Source organism: Rattus norvegicus, chromosome X (genome assembly GCF_036323735.1).
Source record: "Rattus norvegicus strain BN/NHsdMcwi chromosome X, GRCr8, whole genome shotgun sequence".
Classification (NCBI taxonomy): domain Eukaryota; kingdom Metazoa; phylum Chordata; class Mammalia; order Rodentia; family Muridae; genus Rattus; species Rattus norvegicus.
The window spans coordinates 71,175,078-71,196,892 of record NC_086039.1 but is presented as its reverse complement, the minus strand read 5'-3'; the positions used below and the strand labels follow the sequence as shown (position 1 = coordinate 71,196,892).

General features: G+C 44.5%; 1 protein-coding gene across 10 annotated transcripts in view; it reads right to left on the bottom strand.

Annotated features, from left to right (window-relative positions):
• Window positions 1-21,815, bottom strand: part of Nhsl2 (NHS-like 2) — a 239,488-nt gene that overhangs the window by 52,535 nt on the left and 165,138 nt on the right. Inside the window, exon 1 of one of the 10 annotated variants that reach the window (XM_039100210.2) lies at window positions 1,572-21,812. The exons of the other annotated variants lie outside the window; for them this stretch is intronic. Within the exon in view, the coding sequence (XP_038956138.1) occupies window positions 1,572-1,599 (28 nt within the window). The 5' untranslated portion in view covers window positions 1,600-21,812. Of the gene's footprint in view, window positions 1-1,571; window positions 21,813-21,815 lie in introns of those variants that run through there. 10 annotated transcript variants of the gene reach the window in all.

Here is a 21,815-nt window from a genome sequence, read left to right as displayed (position 1 = left end):
TCTCTTAAAAAAAAACCTGGTCCCCCTCTTCCCTAGCTCAAGTGTTCCAGAAAATGCCTGCAACCTCATGTTGGTGGAGAAGTGGCTTCTGCCAGTATGGCCCATAATGCTCATGAAAGAAAGGATCAGTTGCTTCTTCAAAAGGCAATATTCCATGACTTCTCATCGTATCTCTTAAGAATAAAAAATATTTAGGGCTATTTATCATAGCATTTTCTCCTTTATAAAGCAATTTTAAAATATTATATGGAACCACAGAAAATTGCCTTGAGCAATTTCATAGGGTTCAATCTATTACATGTTCTTGTTTGTTTCTTGCTGCAATCTTGGGTGTTTGTAGCCCCATTTTACAGAGTGAAGATGAACAAACTTTTGACTAAGGATATATAGGAGCCAACAGGCTTAAGACTTGAAGTAAGTCTGCTGGATGCCCAGCTGCATGCTCTTGATCTTTAGGTAGGATACTCCAGCTTGGAAGATCCTTAAAGCAATGATGTGGGGAGAGACAGGGCCAGGAGGCTGTTTTCTGAGCCTACCCTCAAGAGTCCCAAGTTGGTTTTACTTTGGGACCTTTTTTTAGTGGAGGAAATCAGTGGGTGCCCAGGTGTCTACACATGATGTTCAAAGTGACGAGGTGACAAGTTAAACTTTGGGGACTTTGAGAGAGAGGTACAATGGAAACAATATCCAGGCCACATGATACCATGGAAGAATGTGCCCATATTCTTGCATTCATTCACCTAAAGCAACTACTGTGTAGTTCCCACAGACATGACAGGCTCTCCAGGAACCTTTGTGCTATGGACATTTGGGACAGAGGTATATTCAAGGGGGCTTCTGGATCTTGGCCAGCCGGTGAAGGGGCAGGATGTTGGGAGCCAGAAAGCCATCATGCTGGCATTTTGAGTGGCTGTGAAATCACCCTGTTTTCCTAGCCCTGCTTGGCTTGTTTGGAGGTTACAGCTTGTGTGATCAGGCAGAAAGAAGCTAGCATGCTGCCTGGCCCATCAGGAGTCGGATACCACTGAGAGGTTCTGGCTGTTGGGCTGGCCACAGGAGCAGGAGGATAAAAGAGGAATGCTGGCACCCCACCCTACGCTCTTCGGAGGTGATGGGGACACTGCAGACAGTGCTGGTGACCAATGGCTCCCTCTCAGACTTCCACAGGAGAAAATTCTTTTCTCCTGCAGCAAAGCTGCTCTGAACCTTGGCTAGCCCCAGGCTCTGTTTTGGTAGCTGGCCAGTTAGGAAGGCCAGGCAAGGGAGGAGGACTGGCTTGGAAATCATCAAGCAGTGGACACTGGGCCATCACCTTTGCCCAGGGAAAGCATGTGTCCCTGGAAGGGATAATCCCATTTCTCAGCATCCTATCAACCTCAGAGTGGGGAGCAGCCCTCAAAGCTACTGTAGAGTCCCAATGCTTCCCCAAACTGGCCCGGTGGTCTCAGACTGGGACAAAGCTGGATGTCTCATCACCTGGAGTCTACAGATACTGTCTTCTTCTGCATTGCCAGCACCCATCAGGTACCACACCCCAAGCTCAAACAGTCCATAACCGTTCCTTTGCTTACCATTCCACGCTCCAGGCTGTGATGCCATGGCTGTCACTACTGCTGCATAGGACCACAGTAGCTGTGGGCCACCCGAGTTAAGATCTCACAGTTGAGTAAGCCACAATGTGGGTTCCTCCCACCACACCCTCCCTGACCTCAGAGTTAGGGCTTTCCTCAAAGCCCTGTTGCCACACAACTCAGTTTTGATAAAAAAGGAAATGGGTACTGGCTCTTAAATGCAATGAAACTTGTAAGAAGGGCTGCCTCTGGAGGGGAACCGGTGCTGGGTCTCAGAATACCCCCGAGTAGCAAGTGCTTTCTTCATCTCTGGCCAGTAGAACTGGAACCCATTGAAAAGAGGAGGACCTTTGGGTCTTTGGTACCTTTGCTCACAGCTCAAAGCTGGACAGGTCCTGAGAAGTCGCACCATTTTACTTCCTAATCCATCCCTACCAACCTCAGAGGCTCACAGCTCAGATGACATTTTAGATATCCCTGCCTGCTCAACCTCCACTGTCCACTACCATCTCCACCAGCCACGTGTGGCTCTTCAGCATTTAAAATTGGATGGAATTGTAAAATCCACACGAGATTTCAAAATCCAACAATGGAAATGGACAATGCTTTAATTTTTTTTTTTTTTTTTTTTTTTTTTTTTGGAGCTGGGGACCGAACCCAGGGCCTTGCGCTTGCTAGGCAAATGCTCTAACGCTGAGCTAAATCCCCAACCCCCGCTTTAATAATTTTAATGTGGATTACATGTGGTTTTATTTTGTTACATATTGGATTAAATAAAAATATAACATTAAATTAATCTCACCTCTTTTCCTTTTTTTATAGTGCTAGAGCTAGAACTCTGGGCTTTACCTGTTTGTTAAATGCTGCAATGCTGAGTTAGGGCTCTAGGGCTCTTTTTATTTTTGAAATGTGACTCCTGGAAATGGAGGCTGCTACTGCCAAAACTGCTAAATAGGTGAATGGAACAAAATAGATGATAATCTAAAACCAGCTCCTGCATGTAAGAGCAAAGGCAGCATTTTCAGATCTCTATGTGTAACATTTGAGCATTACTGGAAAATCCAAAATCCCTTATGTGCCTCGTTACTGTGGTTCTCATAACATTTGTCTTGGTTGGAATGGTGCTGGATCTTCTATTTTAAGCACATGCCCACCAGTAGGGATGGTTCCATACATCACGCTGCATCCACACAGATGGGGGCTGGGGTTAGAGCTCAGAGCACCTTCCTAGCACATGCACAGCCCTGGGTCCCTAGCACAGACAAAGAGGAAGCGGGAAAACATTAGAGTTAATAGTAAATTAAAAGGCAGGGCTCGAGATGGGGTGGGGTGAGGGAGGCAAAAACAGGGCATGGTGGTGTATGCCTATAATCTTAGCTACTCAGGAAACTGAAGAGGATCAAAGATTCTAGGCTAGCCTGAGCCATAAAGTGAGTTCAAGACCAATAGGGTAACTCAGCAAGATCCTGTCTCAAAAACTTAAAATAGAAGGCTGAGGACACATACGCCTTAGTAGTAGAGTGCACAGAGCTTGTCTAGCAGATGTGAGGCCCTAGGTTCAGTTTGTACAGAGTGGGGGAAGGGCAAATGGAGGGTGTGGCAGTATACTTCTGCAATCCTAGCATTCTAGAGGCTGAAGCAGAAAGGGCACAAGTTGAAGTACTACAGCTTTGGTTGCATAGCAAGATGCTGTCTCAAACCCAAATAACGAATAACAATAAACGAACGAAAAATCGAGGGCCAGCATGCACAGTGCCATCTTCAATGTACATGTGAAACATACACAGGCTTACATACATAGGGAAGGAGTCTGTAATGACACAGGAGTTACTGTTCCCATTGCTGCCCTCCAGGTAGTGTGTGGAGAACTTGAGAGCAAAGGGTGGGGGTAGGGTGGAGGTGGGAACAGGACTGTGACCTGCTCTTTTCCTTTGAGATCTTTCAGTACTATTTGAAATGTTAACACATGTGAGGTTTCCCTAATGGAAACCACAAGAACAAAACTGGATAAAATAGATTACCATTCCGTACATTAAGATAATGTCCTAGAATACATCGTATAACCAGACTATTAAAGGAAAAATAAACCACTTTCTATTTGCACCGCTGTCTCTATTTGTGTCCTTGTAAGCACCCCTCTTCTTTTCTTCTTTCTTCCTCTTCCTTTTCTGTCCCTTCTCCTCTTCCACTTTCAAATCCCACAAGGATCTGTGAATGAAGAGCCATTCCCTTTTTGTTGGCCCTTGGCTCCCCTTAAGCAGGGCTGACCTCTGTGTTAAAAGGGTTGAGGCAGGGCACCATGCCATTGTTGGTACCATAGCCAGCCGTGTGCACAGTGGACAGCAAGACTCATCTAGAGAAAAAGCATCTTGCTTAGCGATTACGTCACATTTATATTTACATAGGCCTGCTTAGGGAGAGACAAATAGCAGCTCACAAAATGATTCTTTTTTTTCTTTTATGGTTCAAGGGTCACCAGGGATGGGGTAAATGTAGGGGGTGAGATGGCTTGGTTCAACTTTGGGAAACCAATTTAATTGCCACCTGCAGTTTAAAATCGCTAAGAGGGTCAAGCATTCTGAAAAGGAGAACTATAGAGGTTGGAGAAAGGAGAAAAGCTCTCCAGCTTCTGGGAAGTAGGTGTAACGAGAGATTTGTTTGCTCTGAGGCAGATGGGAATCGCAGTCCTTAGAGTTTAATTGAGAGAGGGAGAAAAGACAAGAGATCCCCACCAATTGTCAGTGGATAATGGCTTCTGAAGGGTGGGCCCGCACGGATTGAGAAAGGCAAGCCCTGCTGATGAGTGCGGGGACAAGTGGTGTGGGAAAATAGCACATTCTTTATTGAGCTCATTCTCAGTGCACATCAAACAGTTTCAAATAAAGAGGGGCCTTGGGTGCCTATTTGAACCCCATGCCCGCTCTGCTTAAAAGAAAGGTTTAAGGAGCTAATGCAGTGAGGAGCAAAAGCTTGCAAAATATGACAATAAATCATTTGCATGAAGTCTCCTTGGGAACTCAAATGCATGCTTACCTGCAGTTAGGAGACTCAAGTTTGTCCTTGGCCCTTACTGTCTCTTCCCCTTTCAGACCCTCTTGTCTTCTGGCCTCTCAGAACAGAAAGCTATTGGGCTAAAGGTTTGAAAGGAATCCAATTCAAAGCACATATACTTCCCCCTCCTAGAGATTGTAGACTGAACAATGTTTTCCACAGCCTCCCTTAATGAAAACTATGCTATTTTTAAAGTAATAGTCCATTCAATCCTTGGGAGTGGAGGATTTACCTTTAAAGGGAAATCTGCATCAAATGCAAAGCCGATGAATATCTGGATTTATTATTCTTCACCAAGGCAAATTTTTAAAATACTAAATGGTTATTGACGATGAAGTCTAGCAACTGATTTCTGGACTGAAGGACTAGCATCACACTGCTCTACATAAGGGACATGGAACCTTAAACAGTGCCCCTCGGCAGCTTTGGGACTGGCTGCTACTCGAAGTGATCTAAGTCGTGCATGTACTGTCAGTCAAAATACCTACTGTGTGTTCCTCACCCCACAATCAATTCCTCAGTCAGCTCCATTGATTCCATTTCTAAAATCTACACATATCTGATCATTTCACACACCGGCATTACCATTACTTAGCATAAACTGCCATAGTGGGCAGAAATTCCCCAAAGCACTCTCTCCTGCCTTCTGGATTCTACCTAGCAGCCACAAACATCTATTTGTTTATAGGAACTCAACACTACTTTCATGCTAGACAAGTATTCTTCCACTGAGCCATGCCCCCAGTGCAAGCAGTCAATTTAGGGAACCAGGCAGAGATAGGCAGGAGACATGGAAGGAGGGTACTGGGAAAGGGAATGACTGAGAACAAAATACAATGACACATATATGAAAATGTCATGGGAACAAGAATACCCTTGGCAGGGAATAGGGAGGCAAAGATTAAAACAGACACAGAAGGAACACCCATTCAGAGCCTGCCCCATATGTGGCCCATACATATACAGCCATCCAATTAGACAAGATGAATGAAGCAAAGAAGTGCAGGCCGACAGGAGCCGGATGTAGATCGCTCCTGAGAGACACAGCCAGAATACAGCAAACACAGGCGAATGCCAGCAGCAAACCACTGAACTGAGAATGGAACCCCCATTGAAGGAATCAGAGAAAGAACTGGAAGAGCTTGAAGGGGCTCGAGACCCCATATGTACAACAATGCCAACCAACCAGAGCTTCCAGGGACTAAGCCACGACCTAAAGTCTATACATGGACTGACCCTGGACTCTGACCTCATAGGTAGCAATGAATAGCCCAGTAAGAGCACCAGTGGAAGGGGAAGCCCTTGGTCCTGCCAAGACTGAACCCCCAGTGAACGGGATTGTTGGGGGGAGGGCGGTAATGGGGGAGGATGGGGAGGGGAACACTCATATAGAAGGGGAGGGGGGGATTAGGGGGATGTTGGCCAGGAAACCAGGAAGGGAATAACATTCGAAATGTAAATAAATACTCAAGTTAATAAAGATAAAAAAAAAACGAAAGAAAATGTCACAACGAAACAGTCTCTTTGTATGCTAACCTAAACATCTATAATAAAATCAACACAAACAAAGGAATTCAGGCTGACTGTGGTGGTGTACATCTTTAATCCTCCATACTCTATAGGCAGAGGCAATAGGATCTCTAATGAATTCAAGTCCAGCCTGGTCTATATAGAGTTCCAGGACAGCCATGGCTGTACACAGCGAGACTCTGTCTCACAAAGTAAAGAACTCTTCTGCTATATATCTCTTCTGCTTGGACTTTGCATGAGGTAATCTTTAACAAAAGTCTCCCTAACCCTCTTTTGAAACCGTCCTGCCAGCAAGGACCCTGTCTGATTTTTGCTCACCTTCATGTCCCCAGGCTCGGCCTCATGGCTGGCACAAAGGACACATTTATTTATTGAATGAAGGAGTGGATTTGCTTTTCTTTTCTTCTTTCTAAGGTAAGGTCTCACTCTGCAGCTCATGCTGACCTGGAACTCACTATAGAGCCTAGTCTAGACTTAAACTCTTGGCAATCCTCCTGCCTCAGCCACCAGAGATTACCAAGGAGTGAATGGTAACCGCTAATATTCTCACTGCACTCTAAAGGTAGCAAACATCTCAGCTGATGCTCCGAGTAACCCTGCCACAGGCCTTATGTGTTCTCATCTTATAGGTGAGGAAAGCAAGGCGCCAAGTACTGCTTCCACCGAGTTAATGCAGCTGCATTGAAATGCAGCTCTGACAGGGTCACAATGCCATGCCATTCTGGCTCTGTCTCCTTGGAGAACTACAAAACTGAAGAAAGCAGTGTGGAGTCGCAGCACTTTGATATTTCTTGGCTGAATAAGAGGCCACTTCACTCAGGCCTTTAGGGCCCAGAGGCAGGTCCTGTGGGGGCTCCCTGCCAACCAGCCAGGGGAGGGATTCTAAATCAGGCTTTCTTGGATGACTTAGAGAGACACTGTAACTACAGTGACCTTATTTCCTGAATCAAAAATCAGGATTCTTGGTCTGACAAAGAACAGAATCCTTAAAACTAGGACTTTTTTTTTTTTTTTTTTGGAAATCCAGGTCATGGAGTTGCTGTACCCATGCCACATGGTAGCTACATAATGGGGACTTCTCAGCAAATTCTGACCCAGCCTCTTCAGTTCATTACATCTCAAAAAGATTAAAAAAAAAACATAAAACCCAAACTGTTTCTGGGCCTCACACCAAATTCCTTCCACCTCCTCTTTCCACGTGTTTGCTTAATTACTCCCCTTCCTCGCTCGTCTTTTCTGTTATCAGCTTTCTTCCTGGTCTGCATGAGCGACTTTCTATGTCCTGCTTGCTGATGGGTGCCATAAGCAAGAGGTTGAGGGAAATCATAAGTGAAACTGCTTGGGAACCATGGCAACAGGGCCCATGGCAACAGGGGCCAAGCACAGAAAGACAGCCTTCCCCACCCATCCTGGTTTCAGCTTTAGATCCAGTGGTCCTGATAAGGCCCAATGACTCCACTGTGTCATTTAATGAGGCAGGCATCATGGCAAAATGCTGGTCCTAGGAAGTGTTAGAATGCTCCTGTTTCACTGGGCCACGAAGCAGTAGTAAACTCACAGAAAAAGGTGTGGTCACATCTAAGGTTGGAGCGAACATTTGCCCCAAGCACCCTTCATATTTGGCTCAATATACTCAGAGTTCTCCCAATGGGCAAACAGACTCCAGTATGAGGGTGACAGTCACAAAACTCAGGAGTCACTGTCCTTGTGGACTTGGAAGGCAACAATTATATCGTCCAAACGATCCATCCCAAGGGTTTATTGCAGTGTCTGGGGAAAGCACACTTTCAGAGGCCTTTTCCTGTGAAGAGTATCTGCCTCTCCAAGGTACCAGATATCCAAGAGCCTGCACCCCAGTCTCCTATTGAAGAAAAAAGGAGCAGCAGAAACAGCCTCTGCCTTGCTTTTTTTCCCTCTCATTTTAGATGCTGAGCTATTTCAAGCTATGCAAAAGTACCATTAGAAACAAATTCATTTTGCCATATTTGCCCCAGCGGAAGCTTCTGTGCCTCCCCAACTGCAGAGGAAGCGCTGTCCCGAACTGGATGTCTCTGTCCCACACGCATACTTAAAAAGGTGCTGTGTATGTGCTCACAAATCATAAGCTATTTCATATTGCTTTGTATATTTTGACCCACATCTAATTGTACATAAATAACCTTTTTACAATGAGCTCTCTTTGCCTCATGGCATGTTTGCGAGAGACATCCATGTTGATACAGGTAGCGTTTTTCAGGCAAGCTGGTGGTATGTAGTATTCCACTGTGGAGCACACAATTTTATTTATTACTGTGTTCCCCACCTCTCTCCTGAAAATAATATCGGGAGCTGGGGGAGATGGATTAGTCAGTAATGTGCCTGCTACACAAACAAAGAGACCTGAGTTTGGTTCTGAAGGACCGTTGTAAAAAGCCAGGCATGATAGCATGTCTGTATTTCCAGTGCTGAAGGAAGATGGTGTACAGATGGCCAGGCAAATCTTTACAAATGGTTAAACGCCAGCCAGGATGAACTGTAGGCTCGGTGAGAGACCCATGTCTCACAAAACGGGAGAGAGAGCAATAGAGGGGGGCACTGACCATCAACCTCTAGCCTCCATGCATGTGTGCACATGTGCACACACACCTACACATGCACAGACATATACCTACTTACACTGCATACATACAAAAATAACCAAGTTGTCATATCTGGGCGTGGTGGTGCACACTTGTAACCCCAGCACTTAAGAAGCTAAGGCAGAAGAATTGCTGTGAATTCAAGACCAGTGTGGGATATATAAGGAAACCCTGTCTCAAAACAAACAAACAAGAAACCGTGCTACACCATTATGAATATTCATAGTTTATTTGACATGGTTCATTCATAGGAAAGTTGTAGCCTGAATATGTAGGAACACAATAGCTGCAGGAAAGAGTGAGAGTGTAACTTTTATTTTATCACACTGATGATGGAACTCAAGGCCTGTGCATGGTAGGCAAGTATCTATCACCAAGCTACCCCCCTAGACCCCTTTTGAGGGCAATATTTTGGTGCTTAGCCAATGTACTTGTCCATGCCCTATTTGATCTAATAGCTGAACTTGCATAAAGCTATACTAGGAGAACACTTGCCTGTGTGCACAGATAAATGCACAAGGATGCTCACTGCCCACTACTAAGAATAGGGTGACTTTGCTGTCACCCTGTTTCCATCAAAGGGGGTTGGGACAGATAAACCACCAGAGAATCATCTACCTCATAGAATGTCATGGACTTTAGAAGAAGGAGGACTAAGAAGGCTTTCTCATCTACCTATCCTATTCTCCTGGGCAAAAGAAATAATGCCATTTATATTACAGAGCTAGATACCATGGAGGTAACTTGTAAATGTCTTTGCCTTAGATGGAGAGAATCTTGCTAATGACAGGTAGGGACCAGGCCAGAGCTCCACATTTGCAAGGCTGTTGGAAGCTTAGAAAGAGAGCTTCACTGTACTACTTTGCAGTAGTAAACTCACAGAAAAAGGTGTGACTGCATGTAAGGTTGGAGCGAACATTTACCCCAAGCACACTTCATATTTGACTCAACATACTTAGGTCCCTCAATGGACAGACACGCTCCAGTATGAGGGTGACAGTCACAAAAACTGAAGAACATTGGCAGACAGAGGAGATGCCTTGCCTTGTCTCCATGCTAAACAACCAGCTGAAAGAAAGGCTTCCCTTGTACTTTTGAATCATCACTAAGTAGAACTGTTTGGGGAGCCTGGCTGTGCATTGACTTGGACAGTCCAAACTTAGCTCGAGACTCATAAGCAGGGACTTGAGAGATGGCTCAACAGTTAAGAGCACTTGCTGCTTTTGCAGAGGACCCAGGTCCAATTCTCAGCATTGATGTTTACTACCTTCTATAACACCAGTTCCAGGGAATCAGATTCTCCCTTATGACCTCCGTGAACACCAAGCATGCATGTGGTGTAAATAATAATAATAATAATAATAATAATAATAATAATAATAATAGTACAATAATAACAATAGTACATAAATACATACATACATACATACATACATACATACATACATGGGCAGGCAAAACCCTCGATCGCATAAAATGCATGGCAGCTAACATCCATCCAGTGCCCTCTTCTGGCCTCTGCCGACACTGCACACAGGCAGTGCGCAGACATATATGCAGGCAAAATACCCATGCACATAAAAAAATAAAATCTCAAAAAATAAAATATAGCAAATGGAATTATGTCTAATGCAAAAGAATCTCCATAGCAAAGGAGGTAACCAAGAGTAAAGAAACAAAAGAAAGAGCGGGAGAAAATGGTCACAAACTATGCATATGACTAGAGGTTAATGGACTTAACTCACCAGGAAAACAAGCAAAGCCAATGCCTGAATCAAAAATTTAAACATGAATGAATATTGGGCTGGAGAGATGGCTCAGCAGTTAGGAGTGTATACTGCTCTTGCCATCAATGCTCTGATGAGGTGTACAAGAAGACTGAGCAGTAGAAGGACCCAAAGGCTGCCACCATCTTCCTGTGAAACCAAAGGTAGCAAACAGTTTTGACATAGGGAAGGGGCTCATGAAGCCGCACATCTCACTGAAGGCCTGTGGGCAGTTAATGGGTACTGCAAAAGGGGGCTGCCATTTTCCTCAGGAATGAGAGAGGACAATGAAGAGTGAAATGCTCAAGACACAGTATCCACCCATGTATGAAATTGTCAGAGAACAACAAATTTAAAGAATAGAATCAAGCAGGACATGGAGGTGGTTGGGGGGTACTCTAGTGAACTTTTTCTTTAACACACTAACTTCACTTTTGAGAAGTTAAAAACATTTTTAAATGAAAGGTGTTTTTGTGCAGTGTAGTGCAGTTCTCAGACTGCTTGTCTTTTTTTTTCTTTTCCAGAGCTGGGGACCGAACCCAGGGCCTTGCACTTGCTAGGCAAGTGCTCTACCACTGAGCTAAATCCCCAACCCGAAAGGTGTTTTTGAAGTTAGAACATGGCACAGATAAGCTGACCTGATGGCACATGGCTATGGTTCCACACTTGGGAAGCTAGGGCGGGAGTGTGGTGAGTCCAAGGCCAGCTTGATCTACATAGTGAGCTCAGTCCAAGGCCAGCTTGATCTACATAGTGAGCTCTAGAGCAGTCAGGGCTATTTTACAGCAAAATGCTATCTCAAGAAAAAAACAAAAGCCCAAAGCAAAACCAAAGACAAACATACAAAAGCAAAAAAGAAAGGAAAAAGGAAAGAAAGAAAGAGAGAGAGAGAGAGAGAAAGAAGGAAAGAGTACAAATAGTGACTGAAATGTGCATGGATAACTGAAATTCAGGATTCATTGCCATAGGCCAAAGAGGCTGTAAGAACAGAGCATTCAGTAAAAATATCTGTAAGCTCAAAGGTATGCAGACAAGACAGGCTAGTCAGGGGTGAGGAGACGCCTTCTGGCTGGCACCAAGGGGAAGGATACTTGAGAATGCTCTTCTAAACTCTAGCCAGATTCCAGATGCTTCTGTAAGATGTCCTAGGAAATGTGCAATAGATCAGGAGTAAGTTGGGGGTGGTACATCAAAAGGAGTCATCAGCCTGATGGTCATGTTCAGTATGGGCCCAAGTAGGTCTGAAACGTGGTACCAAAAGATGTCACCAAGATGCTAATACCCACGAGAGTCAGGCCTTGAAGCTAAAGCAAAAGCTTTTTTCAGAAGACTCATGTGGGATTGCTTTTTGTCATGCCTTCTTTGTGCTATTAGGAAAAACAACATAAGCTGGCATGTAGCTTGTTTGGAAGAGTGTTGGCCTACTATGCAGGAAGCCTTGGGTTGGATCCTTACTATAAACAGAGTGTGTTGCTGTGATGCATCCTTGTCAGTCCAGCACTGTGCAGGTCCAGGTCAAAGGATCAGAAGAAGTTCAAGATCAACCTCTGCTACTTGTAAAATAGGAGGTTAACCTGGAATATGGGAAAGACTATCTGAAAGAAAGGAAGAAAAGAGGAAAGAAAGGATGGAGGGGGAGGGAAGGAGGAGAGAGGAAGGAGGAAGAAAGGAAGGAAGAGAAAGAAAGAAGTAAAAACCATGTAAATCATGATAACACAGAAAAGATCACTGACCAACCCTCAGGTAAAGGTGAGCACACCATCTGAAGAACTCGAGATTATTAGGCACTTTTACTTCAGGCCCAGACTCTGTGAAGTCATGAGTTAACTTGTGGGAGAATGATAAGCTGCAAATGATTTTTGTCTGATAGCGGTTAAAATTAATTCTGTTCAGCAGGAAAAGTAGTCCCCCAAAATTATAGTTATATTATCTTGTAGAACAACCATTTTAATCGTACTTCAATTTTCTTTTCAAGGCTCTCATATCTACTTCTAAAAATATTTTTGGTTGAGGTGCTAGGCACGACTTCCACCATGTAGCTGTATTCTAGTTCTTTTTAAAAAATTATTAGATGTATCCATTTTCTTCTTCTTCTTCTTCTTCTTCTTCTTCTTCTTCTTCTTCTTCTTCTTCTTCTTCTTCTTCTTCTTCTTCTTCTTCTCCTCCTCCTCCTCCTCCTCCTCCTCCTCCTCCTCCTCCTCCTCTTCCTCCTCCTCCTTCTCCTCGTCCTCCTCCCCCCTCCTCCTTCATGTGTGAATGCTTTCCTGCATGTATGTATGTGTTCCACATGTGTACTTGGTTCCTTAAGCAGTCAGAGGAGCATATCAGATCCCTCGGAACTGAATTTATGTGTAGTTGTGAACCATCATGTGGGCTCTTTATGTGTGTGTCTATGCATATGAGTGCAGGTGCCCATGAAGGCCAGAGGTGTCATATCCCTCCGGAGCTGGGAGCTACCTCAGATCCTCTGCAACAGCACTATGTACTCTTTTTTTCTTTTTCTTTTTTTTTTTTCCCCCGGAGCTGGGGACCGAACCCAGGGCCTTGCGCTTGCTAGGCAAGTGCTCTACCACTGAGCTAAATCCCCAACCCCTGCACTATGTACTCTTTTTTTTTTTTGTCAGATATTTTTTTTGCACTATGTACTCTTAACAGCTAAGCCATCAACTCTCTAGCCACCCTTCCTTAAAAGTATTTTAAGAAGTTGATGCTGTAAAGTGGCCAGTACTATCCATACCTAATTTTTCATTATCTCAGATGGAAACTCTATATCTATCAAGCAATAGTTTCCAAGCCTGAAAGTGGGTTAAGGCTCCTGCTCCAAGCCTAATGACCTCCATTTGATTCTGGAACCCACAGTAAAGGAAGGAGAGAACTGAGCTCTGCAAGTTGTTCTCTGACTTCCACATACACACACATGCACACACACACACACACACACACACACACACACACACACACTAAACGTCTGTGTTTGAAAGGTGCAGTAATTTTCCATTACTCCTTAGCTTTCCCATTACTTACCTTCTCCCAGGCCCTGGTAATTTCTAATCTACTTTCTGCCCCTATGAATTTGCCTATTCAAGATACTTCATGTAAATGGGATTACACAAAATTCGTTCTTTAGGTTTTGCTTCATCCAGTTAGGATAATGTCAGGACTTATTCATATTATAGCACGTATTTGAACTTCATTTTATAGTCAAATAATCCATTTCCTACATAGAGCACAGCATTTTACTTCTCATTGATAGCCATTTGGGTTATTTTGAACTTTCCATTGTGAATACTGCTGCCATGAACATTCATGTTCAGATCATTCATGTACAGATATCTGTTCAAGTGTTCTCAGTTCCATGGAGTATGTACCTACAAGTGGAACTTCTAGGTTATGTGGTAATTATTAACTTTTTGAGATAATTCTTTAAGAAAAAATTAAATATATGGGTGTTTTGCCTGAATGTATATCTGTGCACCACTTGTGTGCAGTGCCCAGAGGCCAGAAGAGCAAATGGATCCCCTGGAACTGGAGTTACAGATAGCTGTGAGCCATGGTGTGGGTGTTGGGAATTGAACCAGGATCTTCTGCAGGAAGAGCAAATGCTCTTAACCACTGAGCCATCATACCAGTCTCTTTTTGAGGTAATTGTATGTTTAATTCCCATGTATTTCTCTCTCTCTCTCTCTCTCTCTCTCTCTCTCTCTCTCTCTCTCTCTCTCTCTCTCCATGTGTATGTCTATGTATATATGTATATGCATGTGTGTGGAAGCCAGAGGTTGAAGTTGGGTGTCTTCTTTGATCTCTGTGTACTTTTTCTACTGAGGCAGAGTGTCTTCCTGAACCTAGAGTTTAACAATTTTGCTAGTCTAGCTAGTCAGCTTGTTCTGGGGATTCCAAATAGGCTGCCATACCTGCCTGGCATTTATGTGTGTACTGGGGATTCAAACTCAAGTCCTCACACTTGCATGGTACCTAACCCACTACACCATCTCCCCAGCCTTTACATAGTTTTTCAAACCAGCTTTATCATGATGCTGGTTCCTTCATTAGTAAGTTAAACAAATCTTGGACATCTCATCCAAATATAGTTTTGGATGAGTTCATGCTTTAACTCTTTGAAAATTACACTTTGATAAGGATCATTTGTTGACTTTGCTAATCTTTAAAACCAAACACTGACCCTTGATCTCCAACTTGGCCCCCATTACTTACTACACTCTCCCTACAAGGAAGTAAAGGAAATGAACCCTCCACCCTGCTTGACTGAGAGGCCAGCAGAGTATTTTGGTAATTCCAAAGAGAAAGGAAATTTAAATTAGGGTCCTGTCACAGTGATGGGAAATGAAGTCATGTGAAAATCAGGCAGGGCCACGGAACATGCGTATTCGTTTCTGCTGGGAATGTATGAAGACTTTTCTCCTGTAAACACAGAACTGCTGCTAGGGTGATTGTCTGCTATGAAAACCCTAGAGAAAAGCTTTGTTTTAGAGAAACTCTGAGACCAGGTACACTACAATAAAACCCACTGGGAGAGATGAATGAATTTTCTCTCATATTTTTAACCTCAAAATCTATGTTCACTGGCATTTGATGGGAGATTCTGAGGAATCTTTTAGACAGGGAATGAAGAGAAAGAGGCTTGGCCTGGGGTATGAAGAGGAGGCTGGATACAAAAGGAAAGAGAGCATGGTCATGGGGCGCTGAGGAAGGAACTGAGAGAGCCCCAGCTCCTCAAATAGGGCTTTTTGGTGGCCTCTAAGTGTAGTACCACTCCTTCAACTAGAAAGCTATTCTGTGCAGGCAATAATACTGGTTCAGTGAATAAAAGCACTTGCAACCAAGCTTGATGACCTGAGTTTGATCCTTAGAGCCCACAATGGAAGGAGAGAACAGATAGCCACAATCTGCCCTCTGTCCATCACATGACACATCGTGGCATCCCTAACACTCGTGAAATAAAAAATGTCAAAAAAATTAAGAAAAAAAGAGAAAGCTCTCACAGAGCACTAATCACACATAAAACCAGATGTATTCTCCATCTCATATATTTTTCATGTTTCAAACCAAGAACATCTGCTTTTGGAGAAGGCTGAAAAATTATGAAGCCTCTATTTCTCCCCTCACAGCTTAAAAGGAAGTAACTTGATTTTGATGACAATTTTCTCACTTTTGAGACAAGATATGGAGGAACAGATGAATGCAATGGAAGAATTTCACAGGTGGTTAAGAATGTGCAGGCAAAGAAAAGCAGAATAAAAACGAACGTCTCTGACAGAAATATGATCGGAATATATCTATTTCTGAACTGCGTATCAGGCAGGTTAAGAAAACAAAGGTAGAAATCTGCTTTCTTCTGACACCGTTATTTTGCTATCTTGCAGGCTTGTGTCAAGATAAAATATATGTAATAAGCACTTTGCAAACTGCAGAGGGCTGCATGTGTCTTTGAGGGGGCAGGTGGTGCTGGGGAGAGGGCACAGGCTGTGACTGCACACTGTGCTGGAGGCGTCCCAGCTTGGGGGTGGGGGGGCGGAATCTGACCTGCAGAGAAGACTGAAGCAAATCTCTGGATCTCATTTTTCACCTGTGTAGATTGAGGCCAATAATCATGCTTTATGGGAAGACCCAGATAATAAGGTCTCCAAGAGAGAGCAAGAACAAAGTGTTAAGACAGCCTGGTCTTTTGGTACACATCACAGGGGGAACACTTTGCACATTGCTCTCAATAGTCCCTTTTAAATATTTTCTGCCCCAATTATACCAGAAGCTCCTTGTGACTTTCTTGTCTCTATGTCCTCTAAGCACAGTGACTGGAATAGCAAACCCAGGGTTTTGTTGTTGTGGGGGAGATGATTTTGATATTGGGACTGACGTCACTGCTTCCTCATGCCATGCACGGTAGCCAAGTGCTCTACCACTGAGCTACATCCCTGGCCATTTTCTACTTGTTATGTCTGAGTCAGGGTCTTGTTAAATGGTCCAGGCTGGACTTGAACTCTCTCTGTGGCCCTGACTGGTTCTGTATTTGTGACCCTCCTGCCTCAGCCACTCCAATAACTGGGATTATGGCCTGAACCTCCCAGCCTAGCCAGTCTGTCCTCCAAACTACTTTTTTTTCTTTTTACTGTTTCCCCAGCACTACAGTCTCAGGGCCCTGACTAGATCTCTGTGGCAGACACTGTGATGCACCATTCAGATTCCCCTTTGTGACTGCATCTTACTCCCTCGGCCAACAAGTCTGATTTAAGTTAATAGCCCTCCCTGGGAACTGCAAGGGTCTCCTCTTCAGACAGCATCGCCTGTCCCAAGGTTATACCCCATCTTCTCCATCTGCAAGAAGAGCTTGGAACACCTGTGACTGGCCACCCCAGCACCAGAATCCCCAAGTAGTTGGTTGAGGCTGTCATTTAAATGCTATCCCGACCCACTTCTTCCTTAAACCAATTCTGCTTTCCTTTTGACTTCAGACGGCAATTCCCAAAGATACTCTAATAATCTTCCTACACGTAACCTGTAACAGCTCCTCAAAGACATTCCCTTGACTGGATTTGTAGTCCGTGTGAGTATTGCCTCTGAATCTGGGCAGTCTCCAGTCCAAATGATCCCAGGAGCCAAACAGTCCCCAGAGTCCAGTCACTGTCACAGGCTTCACTTGCAGTTACATTTTTATCCTCACCCCACCCTCCAAGTTTTCCTTAGAAAGTGTTTTTGGAACCCTAAAGGGCAGGAAGGAGACTCAGGTCTGCAAATAAATGCGTCCATCGATGTGAAAGAGGCTACAGTAGAGATGTGTGCATGCCTGGGAGCAGAACTCCACTTGGGCATTCAGAAGAAGGCTTCCTGGAGGAAGAGCTGCTCAAACTGAGTCTTGAACGATGAGCTGAGGTTTGATAGAACAGGGACGTGTGAGAGACATTTCAGACAGGGAACAGCGAGCTAAGATGCACAAAGGAGTCTGGGATTAGAAGGAATGGGGCAATAAAGTCTAAGAGAGCAGAGGAAAGTTGTGCAAAGCCTTCGATAGCTGCCACTCCAGAGATGTCTGTGGAATGAATAGCACATTCCGGAATGGATCATGCTGCAGCCATTTTTGGTTCCATTCCTGCAGGTTTTAGGATCAGTGGTTCTATTTAGTTAGTCTTTTTCCTCTAAATGTTTTTATATTTTTGAAAACTTTTTAAAAATGTATTTTGTTTATTTATTCATCTATATAGCTTTCTTCCTTCCTTCCTTCCTTTCTTTCCTTTTTTCTCTTTTAGAGACAAAGTCTTTCTATATATCCTTGGCTGTCCTGGAACTTGCTATGTAGACCAGGCCGGCCCCTAACTCAAATCTGCCTGCCTCTGCCTCTGGAATTCTGGGATTAAAGGTGTGTGCCAGCACATCTGGCTGGAAACCTTTTTTAGTGTTTTCCTGCCCTTTTGTTTTCACATGTGTAAATAAGTACACACACATGTATGTGCATGCAAACACACACAAAGACTTGAGGTCAATGGGAAGAATCATCTTTGGTCAACTTTCTATTTTATTTGCTGAGGCAGGGTCTCTGAATCAAACCCAAATCCGTATCCTCTATTGATGCCAACTAGCTTGCTGTGGGGACCCCGTCTCTGCCTTCCAAGAGAACTATAGATGTATTATGTACACACACACACACACACACACACACACACACACACACACACACACTTTATATAGAATTGGGTATGGTAGTACACAAAATCCAAAACTCAGGAGAGGAAGGAGAATCAGGAGTTCAACGTCATCCTTGTCTAGACAGCAAGTTTGAAGGCAGACTGATAGACATAAAACTGCATCAAAAATAGAGTAAGCAGAGTGTAGTAGTGACGCATACCTTTAACCCCAGCATTTGGAAGTGGGGGGGGTCTTTGTGAATATGAGGCCAGCCTTGTCTACATCATAGCAAGTTACAGGCTAGCAAGGGCTACATTATGAGATTCTGTCTCAAATACAAAACAAATAAATAAAGTATTTTTTCTCTTGGAATCTCTCCGATCCTTAAGGACTCCCCCCCTCTTTTCTCTTAATAAGTGTACATTCTCCCTGCTCAAAAATTATAAAATAATAGTGATAAAATTATGTTGAAATAAGTTTTAAATGGTGACCTCCCAAAACAATGATAACCCACGGACTGGAGATGGATCTCAGTGATGGATTGCACACACATGCTAGGTCCTTGGTTGATCCCCCGGCATTGCCTTTAACAAACATAGAAGCAAGCAACACAAAAACAGAGAGCAAAGAAGTATCACTTGCCATAATTAGAAAGCAACTGTAAAAAGAATTGCAATAGAAACAGAGCACAGTAATTAAAATTCTGAGTAGATGCTGTCGCCTGTCCCTGTATTTGAGCCCGAGGCAGGTCTAGCTTTGTTAGAGCAGAAGATTAGCAAGCATTATAGAGGTCGAAGAATAGTACCACACTGAGACTTTCTCCTTAAGGTAATCAGAAAGTGGGAGAGAGAATCATTTTCTCACCATGTAATTCAGTGTTCTTTGCAGCAGTACGGTGTCCCATGAAAATAGCCTTGGAAGCCCACTCCACCACCACCACCACACACACTGCCCACTGTGAAAAGTTGGTAAACAAGAAAAGAGCCTGCACATGTGGCTGTTGTCACTGAGCTGTTGCTTTGTGGATTGGCTCTGGAGCAATAACTTGGCTCAGCAAAGATTTCAAAACCTACAGCCGTACTGAGCTTTATCCCAATACCACTAAGCAGCAGGGGTGGGGATGACCAGGGGACAAGACCCTTGGCACCCAAACTCAGACAAGTACCTTTAGAGAATTTCCTCCACCCCACATTGCAGCTGAAGAAACAGGGACAAAATGGGGAACCAAATTTGTCCCAGGCCACAGAAAGCATTAGTGTTGGCAGTGTTGACGGCAGCTACGGAGAGATGGAGTATAGTGTACTGCTTTAGTAGTGGTCCAAGGAGCGATTATCAGCAAGGCAGATGAGAACAGTAGGAGAAAAATCAGCCTCAAGACCCGAGAGCAGGGAAGCCGCCAGGCACGGTGCCACCCACTTGCAACCCCAGCACTCCAGAGGCTGGGACAGGAGAGCCTCAAGTTTGAGGCCAGTCTGGGTTACACTGTAAGATTCTTTCCCAACAAAGCAAAACAAAATTCACCATGACACAACGACAAGAAAACCCAACTACCAGGCTGGACTCCTTGGCTTGGGGTAGAAATGAAGGTGGGCCTGGGCCAAAATGCCTGGCAGTGCAGCAAGAGTCTGCCAAGGACTCCAGCAGGGAGTGACCATAAGGACTGTTCCAAGGGGCAGGACCAATTCAATCAGGGATATCCTGGGTCAGAATAAAGTGAGTAGACTTTGTGACCCCAGCTGCCATTTTCTTGACAGATATGACTTTGGACATATCCCTTAATTCCTTTGAGTCTAAGCCTATTTCATAGGACTCTTGTGATGGTCACATTAGCCAATATACACAATGCTTCTGGTAACACCTTACTTAGAATCGCTTCTCCTCCCAGTCTGTGGCACAACCAGATCCATGGCAACACGTGTCCTTCTCTCCTGGCTCTGTTTCCTAGCCCAGCTCCTAGCCCAGACCATACCTGTATGCTGTCCTAGCCTGTGCTCATCAGCCGCCCCACTTAGACTGTGTGGTCAACGAGAGTACCTGCAGATAAGAAAGTCAAGGGCACACACACTCTAGAAGGTGGGGCAGGGACCTTCTTCTCTTACGGACAGAGGGGATAGGGGTGCTTGAGGATGGAAAAAGGGTCATGTTATTAGAAAGTAGGACTGCTCTGGCCTTCCAGGTTGCTGGCTAGACTAGCAGAGAATAAAGACGAGCCTTGGGTCTCCTGTGGTGTTAGAAGGCAGATCCTTCAGCAAGTCCCTCCATTAAAAGCTACAAGATGCAAGGTTAAATATAGCCCTTTCCAGTTGTCTGGGACATAGATTTATGAAATGTCAGAGCGGTATTAGAGTGAGAAATAATCTTATCTCTGTTCTGTTTTTAGAGAAAGGAGCCAATAGAGAAGAAAAAGAAATGGGGACTTTCACCAGGGGGTGAGGGGAGGCGGTTGGAGGATTTTGAGCAGCAGCAGGGTCTGGTTTGTTTGAAAAGACACCCTTGGCTGCGGAGTGGGGGAAGTGATGGAGAGTGGAAGCAGGGAGCCCAGTGTGAGGGAGGGAAATGAGGGGGCTGCAACCAGAGGAGCCGCTGTGGAGCGGGGGGGGGGGGGGGCAGCAACTGCAGCCTTGGGCTGGGCCTACATCCCAGGTGAAGCTGCCCCCCTTCTGTCTCCTTCCTGCAGAAGAGGGAGACCGGCCTGCTTCCCATCAAAGGATCCCACTCTGACTGGGGAGAAGACAACCCCTCCAAGGGCGCTGAACGTTTGCTCCTCTAGCTGTCATGTATCTCTGCAGAGCCTGTTAGGAAACCCCTTCTTGTCTATAGGCCCCAATTGTGACATGGGAGGCTTTACAGAGACTCCATCTGGTCACTTCACCCTGTGACAACCCCTCAAAGACCCCTAGACCAAACATCACTTTTCTCTTCACACCAGGCTGTAATACATGGTCCTCACATTACTTTTTTTTTTAAATTGCATCTCTCTGCTTTTCTAATCATTTTAAGAGCTCATAAATACTTTTTGAACACGCTCCAGCTACAAAGGGCTGACTAGAGCCCCAGAGGCACCTCATGGACTCACTTGCGTTTCGTCCTGCCAGCTGCCACCAACACAACTTCTCTGATGTTTCAAGACTCAGACCTGCCATGTTACATTCCCTATCCCGACCGGTTCTCCTTGCAGAAGCCAGACAAAGTTCCCAGCGTGGCCCAGGAGCCTGCACTTATCTTACTGCCAGGAGGTCTGGCTTGAACGGAGTCTAGACTGCATTAGGAAACACATGTGGAAATGACCAGTGACGAACGCCCTTTTACCTGCCTCTCCCAGTGACCATGTTTTGTAAAAGCAAATCTGGCATTTTAGTAGAAGTCCTAGAGGACTCCCCAAATTGACTGAGATTAAACTGAAAGAGAATCTACGTTAAGTTGACTCAAAGAAGCTAAGAGATATGTATACATATGCACACAATTCCTCAGTCAATTTTACAATCCCTTATGTTCCCAAGATAGCAGGGTTAGGATGTGATCACATCCACCCTTTTATATCCAGAACCACCCAATTGCAAAGCCGCTTTGTAGCATTTTTCCAAGTCTCCCCTCTGCCCCTCCCTGTACCTCTCTAGAACTAAGGGTCTCCCTCTCTTCCCTCT